Source organism: Anopheles stephensi, chromosome 3 (assembly GCF_013141755.1).
Source record: "Anopheles stephensi strain Indian chromosome 3, UCI_ANSTEP_V1.0, whole genome shotgun sequence".
Taxonomy (NCBI): Eukaryota; Metazoa; Arthropoda; class Insecta; order Diptera; family Culicidae; genus Anopheles; species Anopheles stephensi.
In genome coordinates, this window is record NC_050203.1 from 72,880,848 (window position 1) to 72,897,481 (window position 16,634).

The window sequence follows — 16,634 nt, forward strand, 5'->3', positions numbered from 1 at the left end:
AATTAATTGATCGTTACCGTGGGATCGTCCGCTTCACGGGAGTAGACAAAATAAAGCGGCACCAGGACCAGGAGGGCGGTTTCATAAATTTCTATAATGCCATTCGGATTAGCTCATGTCATGTAGGATGTAATGTCTAAATATAAACCACCCGAACTAGAGCCAGCGATTCAACCTCAGACCTCAGCGAGCAAAGCTTCAATACCGAGGAGGGGGTTTTTACTATTGTCGGTTAGTCGGCTAGTAAGCGGTAGTTTTTTTTTTTGTTTTGGCAGATGACAACAATTTAACCCAATTTCTAAGGACGCGCGATGACACAGGAGCGTTGGTGAGCAGATATTAATCTGCCTTAATAAGCCGTAAGACTTAAGGGGTGTATGAAGATCTCTGCCAAAACTATTAACACCGACCGCTTTGTCTGGATGTTTTTCTTTGAAGATCTTTGACTTTCGGACTCTCTTTGACTCTCTGAGGTCGAAGAAGAACACACAGGTAATCCAACGAATTATAATTGGATTTAAGGGAATGGAACAAAGGACTCAACAAAACATCCCTTCCCCGACGAAATCATTGACCTCTTTTATGCTCTTCCTTAGCAGCAGCACCAACAGCAACCTCATCAAGATGAGTCATTTTTCCCCCCCCTCGGAATCGATCGCATGATAAGCTTTCAACAACTGCCCAAAAAAGGAGTATTGTTCACCGTGAAGGGAAGAATACAAAGTTGAAAAAATAAGAACGCATTTAACGAAAAAGGGTGTAGTGCATGAGTTGCAAAACTTTGAGAGATGAGGTAATTCTCCGTTTTTTTTTTGTTTCCCTGTCCCGTGATTAATGAGCTGCTGCACCGGACCGGGACTACAACAATTGGCGTGTTTCGATGGTGCGCGAACTCATAAACTCATCGTACACAATCGCCCACATCATTCGGGGCGCGATCGAGTGGAAGAGCTTTAAAAATCTCAAACCGAACCGGATCGATTGATATCTCAATTGGAAAAGTGCATCACAACAGACCGTTTCCTTTACTCGGCGCTTGATCGCTATCGCGAAAAGGTTAAATCATCGCGTTCTGTAGCACTCAATCTCGCCCATCAATCCTTTCGAATGTGCTTAGCAAACATTGCGCAAACAAGCTTTATTTGCCATTTGCAATTTATTTACAACGGAATGTGCATTACTTGGGCAATCGGAACATTCGGATTGAAACGTTTTGCGATAGTGCGAAATTTGTCTTACAAGCTGGCCCGACAGCACCGACAAATGCACCTGTTTGCACTTGGCCTACCGCTGGACCGTATCCTGCCAACGGCCCGCAACGGTTGCCGGGTGCAAGCTTCAAAAAACCAGCTTGACCACAGCGATACCACCGTTTAGCCGCAGTATGTTGTCGCACGGGTCGCCAAATCGCACTTTCTTTCGGCTTTCGGGGCCCATTTTAAATGCAGTGGTGCGCATGAAGGCGCAGCGAACTCATTGCGGTTGAGTTTGCAATTTTGTGTCTTTACCTTTCTTCTTCTTCGTCTGCTTAGAATTTGTATTTAGACGGTTAATTTTTTGTCACGAACAGCAACGAGAACGTCTCCCCCGTTCAAAGGAGGTCGTTCAGAGAAATGTCAGCTGGTTGGTTAGCCGTGTACAATTCGCTTTTATTCATGAGATTTTGGAAGAGATTCGTTTTTCGAGCTGTACTTCGGATTGGTAATTTATTCCACGCCCCAAGGGTTATCGGGCAGAACCGATCGTTTGCTTACTTTTGATTCTTTATCATCATTTGTGATTGATTTTTTTCTGTCATTTGTTTTTTTTTTTGCTTTTTTTGCTTTGTTAAACATCGTTTGAGATGTTAGGGGGCATCTACACGAGGCGAGAAGTGCTTGACATATGATTTTCTGACGAAAGGATGCGTTTGTAGCATTTTTATAGTTGAGGCCAATGTGACTTTAGGTAGTGGTTTTGTATAACTAATATCTGTGATTTGCGCAGAACAGGTAGTTTTGACATTATGGATCTATTTAAGTTAGCTCACCTATAAAACTGGCGAGCCAATCTAGTCATCGACAAAAAAAATTTTGATAAAAATTTCATAAAAAAAGGTTCTTAATTTTTAACAGATCACAAAAAGTGTGGCGAGGTCCGGAAGCCGAGGCAACAGAGAGGCACCGGTCTTCACACGGCAGGACCGGAGAACAAATCCTATCCAGATTGCCTCCACATAATCAACACTGGCTATTCAGCTTCAGGTACAATCAAGCCTCAGAAAATCGTAAAGCAAACCAATCTCATTCGAGGTTGTAATACTAAAGAAAAGGAAGAAGCAGTATATAAAAATTTGGTAAACATACTGTAGATTTTAGCTGCGTAGTTTGAAAATAAACAGCATTTGTTCAGTCCTGTTTTATGCTTCCTAAAATTTATTTTAAATTGGAATTTTAACAACTTGGAAATGTGTTAAAAATGGCTTTTTTTCTAAATAATTGAATTTTTTATTGTTATAAATAAAATAAAATTAGAATATTAGGATCATTTAAATATTTTAATGTTTTTTTTTAGTAAAGAAATGTCTTGTTATAATTAAACTTTATCAGCTTAATTGTACTGAATAATCTGTCAGTATCTTCTCAACCACCTCGAGAGGTCTTGGCCTGCCATTTCTGGCTTTCTGTGACTTAATTTTAAACCCGTAGTAAAGAAGTCAGCCCTACGCATGGGGAGGCGGTTCAGGATGGGATTTGAACACCGGTCCTGTCGTGTGAGGACCAGCGCCGTTATCGCCTCGGCCACCGGACTGCCCCGAATTTTTCGAATAGTAATGAAAGGATATTGTAGTCAATGTACAATATAGATTATTGTTATCTATACTTTCTCAGTGGCCAAGATGTTTTATGGTTAAACTAAGTAATGTTTGGTAAGTGATAATTAATTAGATATGTTCAAAGCGTATTTTCATAAATTTCTTACATCCCCATGAATGTCGCTCAATCTAAAGACACCTTAACGATCCCGATAGTCGATCGCGAACCAGCAAAGTAGCTTACACTCTAGGGCGTTCGCTAATTACTCTGCTAATATGATTTACTGATGGGCTTTTCCTTTCACTAACCACCAACCAAACCCTCGTACCGGTTATTTGCGCCCTTTTTCTGTTATCGTTTTCCTCCTAACTGCTGACCGATCCATTCATCGTGATCGTACAATTACACCGAGACATACATAACTCTGTTTCGCTTTTTTTTTTCGCGTGCTTGTAAATGTCACTTGTCTGCACGTCTTGTCGCAAGAGACTTTAAACACCCCGGTCCCGAGGTTAATAATGTGCAAAATGAAGATTTCGTTAATCGAGTGCATCATACCACAACGAGAGGATGGTTGGAAGCTTCTCAGGAAAAATATATTTGCTTCAACAAATTAAATTCGCGCACTGTCCTGCAAACAACCATGGCGGAAAGGTATGTAGAGTTGCATGAGTTGCACCTTCAAGCAACACAGCGCGCAGTGCAATTTCACAATGGTTTGCAGATCGAACCACTCACATCCCATGCGTCACAGCGGCAGCGTGTTCCCGCGGCAACACGGTTTAATGATGACACTTTCTTTGCACAGCTGCGACACACCACAAGACGCACACTCGCGGAATGATTTCAAACATTTTTGCTGCCTCTAAACGGTACCACCGCTAGAGCTATCGGGCGACAGTCCGGGCCGGGCCCCACTCTCAGCAGGGATGCATCGACCGGTCGTAAAAATTAGCCACATTCGAGCACAGCCGCCATTCGCCATTTACTTCTGAGTTCCGAACGGTCGGTGACGGTGGGTCAATATTTAACGAAAATTATGCATGCAAAATCGCTAATTGTATGCCATCATAACGCATCGATGCGTTTTTTGAAGCATCCCGACACAATCGGCCCCTGAAACGATTGGGGTCTCCCGGCGCGAAACAAAAGGCAAAAAAACACACACAGAGCCAAACAGGACAAATACCCGGGCAGAAACTGTGGGCAAGAACTGTTGGCAACCGTCGCTGGCAGTCTCATTCCTTATGCAAGCGAACCGATCGTGGCTACCAGCCTGCAGTGCGTGATTTGCACAAGGCAAGCAAACATGGTGTCGCGCATACAAAGCTGCCAAGTTAAAGGATGAGTCCCCCTGGGTTGTACGGTGTGAAGGTGACTTATGTGGGTTTCTGTGCGCTCCATTAAGATAGAGACTCTGTGGCCACGATCATCGGCAGCCGCACGCACAGGGAAAAAAAACAATTCCCCATTCAGCTGTCAACTCAGCTCCGATCCCTAGTGAGACCGGATCGATCTTGCTAAGCCCTCGCTGATGACTCAATTTACCACCATCCGGTACCGGTGGTGAGGAGATGAGTTATCGCCCTTGGGGGAGAAAGAACACACATTTTCGCACCCTGGAACGCACTGGAACTTCGCGCTGGATGAAGGTGATTCATGGAACCGGCGACTCGCTTTGAAATTCCGCTCTATTTTGATACAGTGTTGAATTTCGCTCCCGTTCAATGGAGCTCTTATCAAGGGCCCCGAGTGAAAGAAGGTCATCTGGCCGCGGGTCTTACTATCGCGGATCAGCACCTTGCACAGGCTATTCCATCCAAGCCTGGATGGGTGAATAATTTCTGTAGAATGAAGCGAGAAACGATCATCACAAGAACCTGATGGTCATATTTCTTATTAAGAATCACCCTTGTTGACTTATGGTTAAAGCGAAATTGATCGCAGGTTGATCATGAGTAAAAGTTGATTGCCTCGTTCGCCACGATCTCTGGCAACGATGTTTACCTTTGCAACTAGTCGCAAGTCGTTGAGTAAGCAGCGTTCTATGCTATCAGCGCTAAAATTAGCGACTGATGGTGCAGATTGCAGATTATAGAACTGATTGACCGTTGGAGGATCGTTGCGCAAAACAAAACTAGTTGCGCGAGTAATAACGCTTCGCAGGATCGTTTGGTTTTAATAGGAACATAATTCGTACTGTGTAGGTAATCGGAAGTTGATGAGGAAGAAGAAGTCTGGAAGGAATGAGTATGAATAATGCTGCCTTTTTTTGAGGAAGAGAACTTCTTTACTGTATAAGGATCACGACAGACATAGCCAGGATTCTATAGAACACAGTCTCAGTAGTCAAATACGGCTCTGAGGCTTTTTCTTTGTTCACGGATCCTTGATCAAGACGATTCTTGTCTGAAAGATATTAAGGATATCTAAAGGACCTCACTACTTTTCATCGAATCAGACTCGGAAGGCTCTGGTGAGCTTTACATGATATGCGAATAATACTGACCGACCCATCCTGTTAAATCTACTGAGAAGGATGATGGACTGAGAAGACATGATGACCTCAACTTAAGATATCGTGGTGATGTTGATACGTCCATAAAAAGACCAAGATATTGGGTTGGTGGAAGATGGTACTCGACTGTGACCGATTGAATGGAATTCTCTAGTAGAACTACAAGCTCAAGTATGATCCATCTTCTTATTCGTTGGCACTTCAAGATCGAGCATTCTTTGATATATCCGAATTACTTGACTTAATTTAGAAGTCATCAATCAGAATGTCAGAGGATGGCTCGGTGGTTGATTCGGCAGTTCTCCATAGTGAGAACTGGCTATTCAACTATGCGCTAGCAATAAGTCTATAAGCCAGACATGGCAGGCATGACCTGAGAAATCATTAGGCCAAGAAAGAAGAAGGAAGTGACAATGTCAGGCATGGATACGGTGACTCTGTCCGGTTGGGATTGGATACTAGGTCCTGCGATGTGGAAGTCTCAGAGCAGTATCTCCCTACCAGAAGATCACCTCCAAGGTCCTATGGTCCTCAGAGGTTGGACCTAAGAGTGGTAGGAGCTATTCAGCTTATTAAAACGAGGATCATCATTTAAGCAAACTAAGCTGATGTTTTGGCCCCGAGCTTTCAAGGGTCCCCGTTTATATAATCAAAGGCGTATCTTCCTTCAAACTACTTATGAACTACTTACGGTCCTGGAAGACTCGATCATTTAGAGCACTCCAAACACCCCAAGGGGACTTGCAGATAGGTAACTATATAGACTAATACGTTAAATCTAATATACCTTTGTAATATAAGGATTGTACTAACTATTCAATGAAGTGATAAATATAGCTCTAAAAAACCAAAGCGCTTTTTGGTGTCTAAAAGCGTTTTAACTTAGTAATGCTTCCTAAGAGCTACAAACACATTTCAAGGTCAATTTAGATGCTACTACCTACCTCACACTGTCCCAAACGTCGTTGAAATTTCTCTTCTCGAATGGCGCCCTTCGTTCGAAGGGATGCGACCCCGCTCGATGAGCCGCCTCTTGCCGGTTCAACTCCACCAAGCTTACTTCCTCTTGCGAAGCATCGGATGCACCCGATTTCCGGCCATGCTTGCTGAGCTGATGCTGCACATGATGAGGAGTGTGATGGGTGTGATGATGACTGTGATGGCTGTTGTGATGGCGCGATTTTTGCTGCTGCTGTGACCCGGTCTGTTGTACCTCCGGGTCCAGGGCCACCATCGTCGATTCGCCAACATTTGGCACCACCTTGACTGGCCGATGCTTCAGGTAGTGCTGCTCATGCCGAACGTGATGCATACGGAACCGGTGGCCGGCATGATGGCCCCCGGACGGCTCCTCCCATCGCATTAAATTGGCCGACACCGGTATGCTGGCGGTGGTTGAAATCGGCAATCGGCCACCACCACCAGTGACGTCCCGCAGCCACTCGTCACTGTCCTCATAATTAATGTCACTGTCACCGACGGCCAGCGCATCGACGAAGCCGACACACATTTTCACTTTCAAAAATAAATGCAAAAGCAGCATGAAACGGAATGCCGCACTTTTCGTAATGGCCATGGATGATTTCATGATTAACCCGCTGCTCAGATTACACTCACTAACACACACACACACACACGGGGAACTAAGAACGCGCACCGGCACACTTGGGCAAGATCTTTGGGAAATTAAATTCAACTGCCACCACCACACAATTTCTATTTTCAATTTTTCTTCCTTTTTGTCGCCACCGGCCGATGAGAACTTACATGTGCCGCATAAGCAAACCCCTTTCGAACAGGCGGCACTACTTGTAAAAGAACACACGAGATACACTTGTCACTCACACGGTAGAGCCCACCTTGTCTTCGGCTCTGTCAATCATCGATCATCGTTGCGTGTAAAATGATCTGGCTGCTGGAACAGACAAGAAAAAAAAATGCCGACTGATCACTCACGCACACGCATAAACACTAGCGCGGGTGTTTACGGATTAAAGCCGAAACAAAAAATCCGTAGAGGAAAATGAATCACACGCGCGCGCACTGTAGAATCGAGACCAACATCGACATCCGGCCGATCGTACGGTTTAGTTTTCTCGATCATTTAATTGCTCTCGTTGCATTGCAATGATGAGGCTGATGGAAGTGCTGGGGAAGTAAGCGTATACCCCAAGAGCCGCAAGAAGACCCAGAAGACCCAGAAGACCCAGATTTCGGAATTCATCCGGATGAATGATAACGATCGGCTCTCACGTTGGAACGGGGCGCGAACTGACATAAAGCAATCAGGATGCCTTTCTTTATCATTTTTACCTTCACTTGTTTTGCGTGAAGGAGAGGGATTTTTTTTTGTATTAAAAAAAGGATATAAACTTTTTTTAAATTAATTAAGAGAGCGGGAGAGGTAGAGAGAGAGAGAGAGTGAGTTTCAAAAATTGTTCCTTTCCACACCTATCACACACACATCTCCTTTCATTACTTTTTCAGCGCAACTACAGGCAAACAATATTCATTACCCACTTGTTTGCCTTCAGGGTAGCAGATTAAAATTATCTGATGTTAAAATTATGAAAAATCCACCCAAAACAATAACAACAACCAGCAAAAAAAAAAACACTCCAACCAAAACAAGCATAAAACATAAAAAAGTCAAACAAAACAAACAAACCGATGAATAATGCAACGGGGCGCGCTCGCAACGCGCATTGCGCGCCGTTAACGATCGTGATTATTTATAAAATCGTTCACCCATCTCTCCCATCGGGCTTGGAAGCGGTGTTGGACGTTAAAAGAAGCTACCAAGAAGCAGCAAGCCGTGAGGGCAGCGTCAGGTATACGGTAGAAAGGTGGAAAATAAAATATATGTTGGGCAGATCCTTGAAACATCGTGTCGAACGGCGGCAGAACACGAGCCGGACGAGCGAGTGGATCGTGTCGATTTAATAATAATATAAAAAATAGCACCGAAAAAAAAACGGTATCCGAGGTTGACCACCACATGGCATGAAAGGAATTGCAGTTTTGCACTGACTTAAATCCCGTGACCCAAGAAATTGGATTTAGGGACGCTGGAACGTGGGCCGGGCTTGGCGACGAACACAGGACAAAGGAAATCACTTACACACTCTCACTCTGTCTCTCCCTTGATCGACCACGATGGTTTCGGGGCCAATCGAAAATATGAAGGCAAAAAAAAACCGGCCAAAACCCCACCAGAACACACAGCGCACCCGGGATCCCGTATCTTGGAGGTAAGAAGATAATTTGCTCACCCGGCCATACGCATTCACACACGTTCGATTACGCACCACGCGAACAGGTAGCACACCACAGTAAGCTCATTCAACCGCATGATTTGATTTTAAACCTTCCTTCCTTCCTGCTTCATTTTTCGCTGGGGAAACACACAACAAGATCACGAGGGGAGCCACGCTGTGTCCACACGGTTGTGACACTGACCACTCTGCCTTAACCAGCTTCCTTTTTTTTACATTTTTCCTTCACATTTCACACGTGGAGTAACACACTTCACTTGTCCCACTGGGATATCCGCTTTTCCGCTTTGTCGAGTCGCGACCGCGAACGCCACTTCTCTATTCTGGTGTGAAAACACAGAGAGCAGCAGGTACGTCTTTCTGTTCTGATCGCGCGCGCGAAAAACCGTCGTGCCTCGTCGAGGAAGTAAGTAAAAATATGGAAGAGCGAAACGGTTCTGCTCACCAGGGCCCATGTGCCAGCAGCGAACGGGCGTGGGTCGGTCGAGCAGTGACCGGGTTCGGGCGGCATTGGGCGGGTGAATTCGTGCTGCGTGTGAGTTCATGAGGGGAAGGTGTTGATTACGGAATTGTATTTAAAAGACCAATTTAAGCAAAAAAATTATCAATTTTCCTTCATGAAAGATATTTCCCTCTTGTTATTTTATTCTTTTACTTGGCTGAAAGGCTTGCTAGGTCATACCAATGATACAGTAGATTGTTAGACTTATTTTTAACACGAAGCTGGCTAATCATTTCTTGCTTTTGGGGGTTCGGTTCAGAAGAACACCCATTCTTGCATGTGAAAGACAAACGTCACCTCTATTTATACTACTTACAAGGGTTTTTTTTAATTAGATTTCGGGTGGTCGACAATAAATTAATCGGAGGCAGAACCGTACGTAGGACTGAGTATCCAGCTTAGGATGTACCTTTTTATATACCTGAGTATACATTTTTAAGATGTAGAGCCAAAGCAACATATTTAACAGATTACATATTTAGAATGACATTACATACGTTTAAATGCGATGTTGTGTTACGATATATGTTTTTTATTGATCAGAGTCGTGTTGCCTGTGACGATAATTATTCACGTGAAGAAATTAAAACTCGAAGGTAAAACACTTTTGAGGTTACCCTCGTTCGGGTTGTACCGAGAAAATACGAGATGCGGTGAAATCTCCCACACTGACCGAAATCATCCAAGCGAAAAGGTTCACGATGAGTTCATGCATATGAACAGAAGCACCAATGGCTAGGATGATAGCTGCAATTAACGGCCCTAATAGAGCTGTGTTGTCCTGTGAGTATTGATCATTAAATTCTCTTTGAAGAACAAATTAATAAAAAAAAATTATATATTTTTAGTCAAATATTTACTCATTTCTATTACATTCTAACGACGAAATAGTGTGCTCTTCAATGCAAAAGTGAACAGCAAAAATATTACTCACAATCAAAACACGTTCAAGGGATTGGATCGGACTCTACTGTATTCGCTCTCTCTCTCTCGCTCTCCGATTCCGGCGGGCCAGTTCACCGCAGCATCATCTCAGCATCCGTGCAGTGCGATTTGATGATGCTGCGAATGAATGAATGGCGCGTTTTCCACCCCGAGTGCAAATGAACCTCACAAGGGGAAGTAGTTCACTCATTCGCTCTCGCTCTCTCTCTCTATCGCTCTCTGTTCATGCGAACGTGTTTATGTTAAATTGCGTTAACTGGATGGATGGATAATTAATAGATTAAAATTTAACCATGGATAAAGCGATGTTGCAATTGTGACGTTATGTGATGCTTTTGAATTTTCAATAAGTCTGATAGGTTAACTTTATGTTAATAGTTTTATTATTCGATTAATTTTCGTCTTATTTTATCCATTTGTTTTACTTTACTTTTTGCGTTCTATTCATTCTATTTCTCAAATGTATTTATAAATTTTTTTATTAAAATTTTTGATTTGAAATTATTCAAAAAATATTTGGTTCAAACTTATACTACTTTTTATCTTTTGAAGTCCAAGATATTTTTTTTCTAAAATGAATCCAAAATAATTGTATCAGAATTATTTTCTTGTAATAAAATAAGCTGTTATTTTTAAAATAAACAAACGACACGTGTGCACTACAAACGCATTGTATTTAGTGCCGTAAAAGATAAAATAGAAAGTGTCAATTTCTCGCTTGTCCTACTCTCCTCACGACGAGCAATTCGATCGCTCTAATCAAAAGACAATCCCCCGGCATGTTAACGCTGATAGAGCCCTAGCACCTACCGTGAGCTTCCGGTTTCAAACCCCGAAACGGATGGACCACCACCGCCAACATTTCCCATTTCAATCAACGACCAGCCACTCGGAGATAAAGAACGCTGCTTAAGAAGTAGCACACGTACAACGGAGACCTAAAAGCAACAATAAACCCCCCCAAAAAAGAAACAAAAAATCCACCCCGTTTGAGCGTTAAGGTCTGCTTCACCAATCCATCTTCGAATCAAACCGAATCGATCAGCACAAAACTGGCTTGCAGTCGTTAAAAATTCAAACCTCTCGCACGCTTGCCATCCCATCATTTCACCACCACGGAGGATTGACATACGCCCGGTTGACATGGTGGCATAGTTCCTGACTATCCGGAACGAGCGGCAGCATCATGGATGAAGATGTTGATGTGTGGTTGGCGGCTGGGTTAGAGTAAACGTTACAGCACCAAACAACCCCCGAAAAATCGGGCGTGCGTGTGCCCGGGAAGAACGTGTCCCATCGGGCCAGATGCTTCATTAGCGCGTAAGCCACGCTGCCTGCCTGCTGCACACAGAGAGGTTGGTGTAGGGTGGGACGGGGGGAACACTCCTTGTGGCTACGGTGCAAACAAACCACATAAAATGTGAGGCATCAAGTTACGGTTCTGAAGTCTCTCGTACCGTTTTCGCCCATAGGCGTGTGTGCCCCGGCCCGGCGGTTCATGACCCATCACATCGTGCTCGGGCGCTACGATGCACGCACGGAAATCCAACCGAACCCCGAAGTGGATGTGTTGTTGGGGCCTGTGGACACGTAGCATCTTTTCGTTTATCCTCGAGCATAAACGAGCGAGCGAGCGGCGTGGCACGTGAGCCATCATCATCTCCGCTCAGAATTGCGTGTGCGTAAAAATGGTCGTCCCTGCGTACGAACGACCTCGCTCTGATGCCTTCCGCGCCAAGCAAAATCCCTCCCCGATTGGGAGGCCGAAGGTTTCGCAAAAGCACACTTTCCTATTTATTTCCATTTATTGGTTTGTTTGCTCGGCTCGCTTAGTCCTAACCGGTGCCAGAGTGTGTTCTATTTAGATTCATCCACTGGGACAGATATGATTAATGATCAGTTCGCATGTTTTATTGCTACGCAACAGGCCCTACCGAACGATGGTGCTTTGATGGTTTATCGCTAGCCCAGGCAATGTGATGGCATTGACAGTGATTGGGCAGGCAGTAAGTACGATGCCGCCCTGAGACGCTATCTACCCCGGATGGCCTTAAACTTGAACAATCGTACGGAGCAGACGGCGTAACAGTAAGCAACAAGCTGTTTTGGTTGCAGAAGGGTTCTCAGGGACATGCTTCAAGTGTAAATACCAGTGGTGGGGAATTATTGTAAATCCTACAGGCAAATATAAATGGCTTCGTGAGAATATGGCAAAACAATGCGGTAGACATAGGTTCTCTCATTTCTCCTATTCTTGTTTGGGGGTTTCCCGGCGATAGGCCAATAAACCTTCTAATGTCCTCGATCATCATTATAGCTTCACTTAGTCTGTTAGAATTGTCTAGAGGAAGAATTGGAGGTTTATTTTGTTAGCTTTATCGTACTTCACCATAGGACCTAAGAGCTTCCAAGTCTAGGAGTTTTATTTTATCTGGACTCTTTTATATTGGTTTCCATTTCCAGAGTCATTGAGATTTTGGGACCCCCCGAACGGCTTCAGGAGTGCTATTCTTACAACTGAAACTTCAACTTTAGAAGAGATAAGCTTCAAGGCATGTAAATTTCAAATTTTACGAAATATATATTTTTGTATAGTCTAATGTCTGGGTACGAGAGTTGTGGTGGTAACATCAGGCGAGGACTCATTTTGAGTTTTCCAATATTTTCTTCTATATGGGGATAATACTTGCCCAGTCTCAAATCTCTTAAACATTCAATGATATCAGTCAGGGACTTCTCAGTTTTTTAGGTCCCAGAAGATCTTGGGCCTCCGTAATCAATCCAAAGCCCCAAAGTAAGTTCTACGTGCGTAAAAATGATCCAAACTGGATTTGGTCATGGACTCTACTTCATTTTTTGAGGGACTCATGAAGTCTTGAGCCCTCCGTAGACATTCTATAACCCGGAACCGCTAATTCTGCTTGCTAAAGAACGATTCGAACTAGATTTCACTTCGATCCCTTTTGGGACTTGTAAGTCTTCTTACTTATTTTGGGCTTCAGAGGATCATAGGTCTCCGTAGACGGAGTTCTGCGTGCGGAAGAACGATCCTCGATGCCTTTTCTACTGGCAATCCGACCTGCTATCACTGAGAGTCACTAAATAGACGAGCTGCAATTCTGGGCGCATCTCATCCTTATCGGTACGAAGTTCTTCAGTGATGTTCTAGGAGTTACATTTTTTATCCTTCTTATCAATATTAACTTCCTCTGATATCTAAACTAAAAGCAGAGAGTAACAAAACATTAAAGCTGCTGCAGCATGGTGAATAATCCAGGCCTTTTGTTAGTTGGTGGGATCAGAGAAATATTAACAATTGTGAGTTGCTAAGTGTAGATCATCATTATTCTTCTTCTCACACATCGCTCAAAACTACCTCTATTTTTAATTTTTTAAATTTAATTTTAAAATTAATGTCCTAATTTCGTGTCCAATTCTAACTTCTTAAATTCCAAAGTCTTTAAAAAATACTTCCAAAGCTAATAACATCTTCAATCCACGAGAGCTGTATCAGTGCAAGCTTTATCCCGTGAATGTTCTTCGTGTTCCTCGTCAAATTCTACTTCAATCAAGGCAAAGCTTTAAGCAATCTCGCGCCTTACCTTATACTTTACCCAAATTTATGCTCATTTGGTTTTGCCTTCATTCTTTTTGTTTGTCGGTCCACCCCCTGTCTCTCTCTCTGGAGCCAAATTCGCAATGTTCTTCGGGCTCTTACAAGCCAGCAGTAGCTGGCCCAACAAAGCAGATCAACTCCAGTGTCATAAAAATTCACGACCCGGCACACATATGCCGGGCTCGCCTCACACCTTGATACAAGTGCCCCACGGGTCCCATCGATGCATGGAGAAGAAAGCATTTCCAGCCCAGCGAACGGACAACACTCCGAACCCGTCGTAGTACGTGGTCGCGTGTGATTCACCCGCTTGCTTTACGATGGCTACAAGCGTGTGCTGTACGGTGCAACGGTGGCACCAGAACCAACCGGTGTATCATAAACCGAAGCCAAGTGGGGCAAGGATTATTTGCGAAGAAGAAATAACCCGGCCAGCTAAACCGGAGCTAGCCAATTACTTCGCAGAAGCTGTCACCGAACGAATCGGTACATAGAAATCATGTCTCAATTTATTATGTGGCCCAACGGATGCCCCGAACAGCTATTCATAAACCGTGCATACCAATTTGCCATAAAATAAGGTAGATAGCACTCTTTATGCACTTTAACTTCAAACTATCAAACCTAGTCCGGGGATTGATCTGTCTGAGCGGGCGACTTTTTATCGTTCGCTCGGCTCGGAATGAATCCCCCATTTCCTGTTCCTGGCAGCAGGCAATTCACACCGAACCGTACCCATTCCCGGCATGCATTTTAACTGCACTCTAAAGCTGTGTGTCATTATTGGAATGTTCCTGTTCTACGTGCGCTATTCCTATGTGTCTGTCCGAAACTTCGAGCGCGGATGTCATAAAGTTGCCATCGGTGTCGTCGCCCAGCACGCGAACCCTCGAAAACGAACGTTTCGAACCGGGTCCACACATCACCGAAAGAGCAGCAAGCAGTGAGCAGCAGGCATTTCGTGACGAGAATAAATTCTCCAATGACAACAATCGGTACGGGAGGGCTTCTTTTTTGTTGTTGGGTGCGAAGTACAAGGCAAAAAGCTCTCGGGTACGTTGCAGTTTGTACTAGGGGCAGTGCAGTTTGTGCAGCTCTGGCACAAACAGAAAAGGGCCGACCGAGAGCATGCAGAAGTACTGCAAGCCCTGTGCAAACGGAACAGACCCTTTATGCCCATTTTTCCTTCTTTAAATGCAGTCGTTCTCGGGCATTTTTTGTGTGAATTTTACTGTTTAGCACCGAAAACTGTAAAAAAAAACCCCGAACAGTCCACATCGAAAAAGCCCCGTCATCCGCATCACATGCACGCGAAACCATAGCAACCGGGAACGTCCAGAGACGCTGAAGATGCACACAAATTTATGACCCTCGCCTGGTTAATCCGCATCACCATAGCAACGTTATGCAGCACCCACTACTCGAAGCGCTCCCTGCAATATCCTTAAACGATTTTATGACGGGTTTCGGTGCTGAGCACGTTTCCTCCATTTCCGCTTGGACAGTGGCAGTTGCAATAAAAACAGGGCCCAGCCCGAAACACGTTGGACCTCCCCGGGTTGGATATGGCTTTTGATACCGGGAATATATTTTGCTAGTGGCGGTGACTTCGTTAAGCCCGTGTCGAATCCTTTACTGCGGCTGTCGGCCGAGCCGGGAAAATGTTTTGCATACTTCAGGCACTAAAACTGCATTCGATGCATTTTTTTCTTCTGTTGATGATTTTCAAAAACCCAAACTTATTCTGGCAAGTCGATGAGTCGATGGTTCTAAATGGTTGCTCTCGCTCAGACCATACCCGTTTTACTGCTTTTTAATAGCAAGATTCCCGATGCACCCGGCTCTAGATGGAATTTTGAGCGGCGACTTATGACAGCAGCAGCAGCAGCAGCCACAGGTCATGGTGATCTGATTTAAAAATTATGATCGATCCATTAGCGGCAGATCATTGGGAGGATGTTTATAGGGATCAGGGATCACGTAGATGAATCGTGCGTTAAAAATAGTTTCCTCTAATTGCACTCTGCACAGACGCATGTGCAATACCGATTGACACGCGTGCTCAATGATTCAAACGATGCACGCCATCGAGAGTGATGGCAAACACTGCTGAGCAAAAGAATGGCCCGCCAACATCAAGCATAACGTAAACACTGTAACTAATATCCTTAAACACACACACACACAATTGCACAACATCGGGTCGGATGCATTGTGCGGTCCAGGCCGCTGCTGATCGTAGCAATAGTTCCACGGTGAGATACATCCCCCATGGCGCATTATTCGCGTGCCGCTCGGCGAATAAGGGGTTTTTGTGTAACAGAAGAAGGAAATGATTGGAATGATTTCCTCTCCCTCCCCCCCCCCCCCCCTTTTTTTTGGGAGATGCGAACCATCATCCACATTAGCATATGGAAAACATCTTGCAGTGAGTGAGACCCGCTCGCTTGCTCCCCCTCTGAGTTTCTGAGAAAGTATAAATCATATGTGCACCACCATCAACGCACCATATTTCAAGGGTCATTCCCCAACACACACTTCCCCGAAATTGAAACGAGTCATACGCATCGTGGGAGTGGGTTTGAGAGGTTGCTTCAGACAGAGAGAGTGAAGAAAGTGGCCAGTGTTTGGTTACGATTGCATTTTAATCGTACGCACAAGAAACTGCGGAATGTGGCCGGCAGGCATTTGAATCGGAGAGTTTAGTCAAGATGTAACTTACTGAACGGGGGCGAGAACTGTTCTACAGTAAGTGAGTCACCGATCGGTGGAATTCTTGGTGACATCCTCAACCGGTCCTCCAACTAACTCGTTTTTTGGGGCTATTAATATAATGGAAATGTCATCAGTCCAAGATGTGTCTGGAAGGGATATCATTTCGCTGACTGACTGAGCATTATTTTGAGAACTCAGGCCAACCTTCTTTCTTCTTTCTTTCTTGGCCGGCTCCTATGGAGCACGTCTAAGAGACAAGGCCTGGTAT

At 44.3% G+C, this 16,634-nt stretch overlaps 1 protein-coding gene across 8 annotated transcripts in view; it reads right to left on the reverse strand.

Annotated features, from left to right (window-relative positions):
- LOC118510659 overlaps nucleotides 1-9,007 on the reverse strand; it is a 53,482-nt gene extending 44,475 nt beyond the window's left edge. For 2 of the 8 annotated variants that reach the window (XM_036052791.1, XM_036052784.1), the window contains exons 1-2: nucleotides 8,586-9,007; nucleotides 6,258-7,225 (exon numbers count right to left, since the gene is read on the reverse strand). In XM_036052791.1, coding sequence (XP_035908684.1) covers nucleotides 6,258-6,901 — 644 coding nt within the window. In that variant the 5' untranslated portion in view covers nucleotides 6,902-7,225; nucleotides 8,586-9,007. Of the gene's footprint in view, nucleotides 1-6,257; nucleotides 7,229-8,526; nucleotides 8,546-8,585 lie in introns of those variants that run through there. The other 6 variants (XM_036052789.1, XM_036052790.1, XM_036052787.1 and 3 more) reach the window with 6 other exon arrangements.
- Between the last annotated feature and the right edge of the window lie 7,627 nt (nucleotides 9,008-16,634).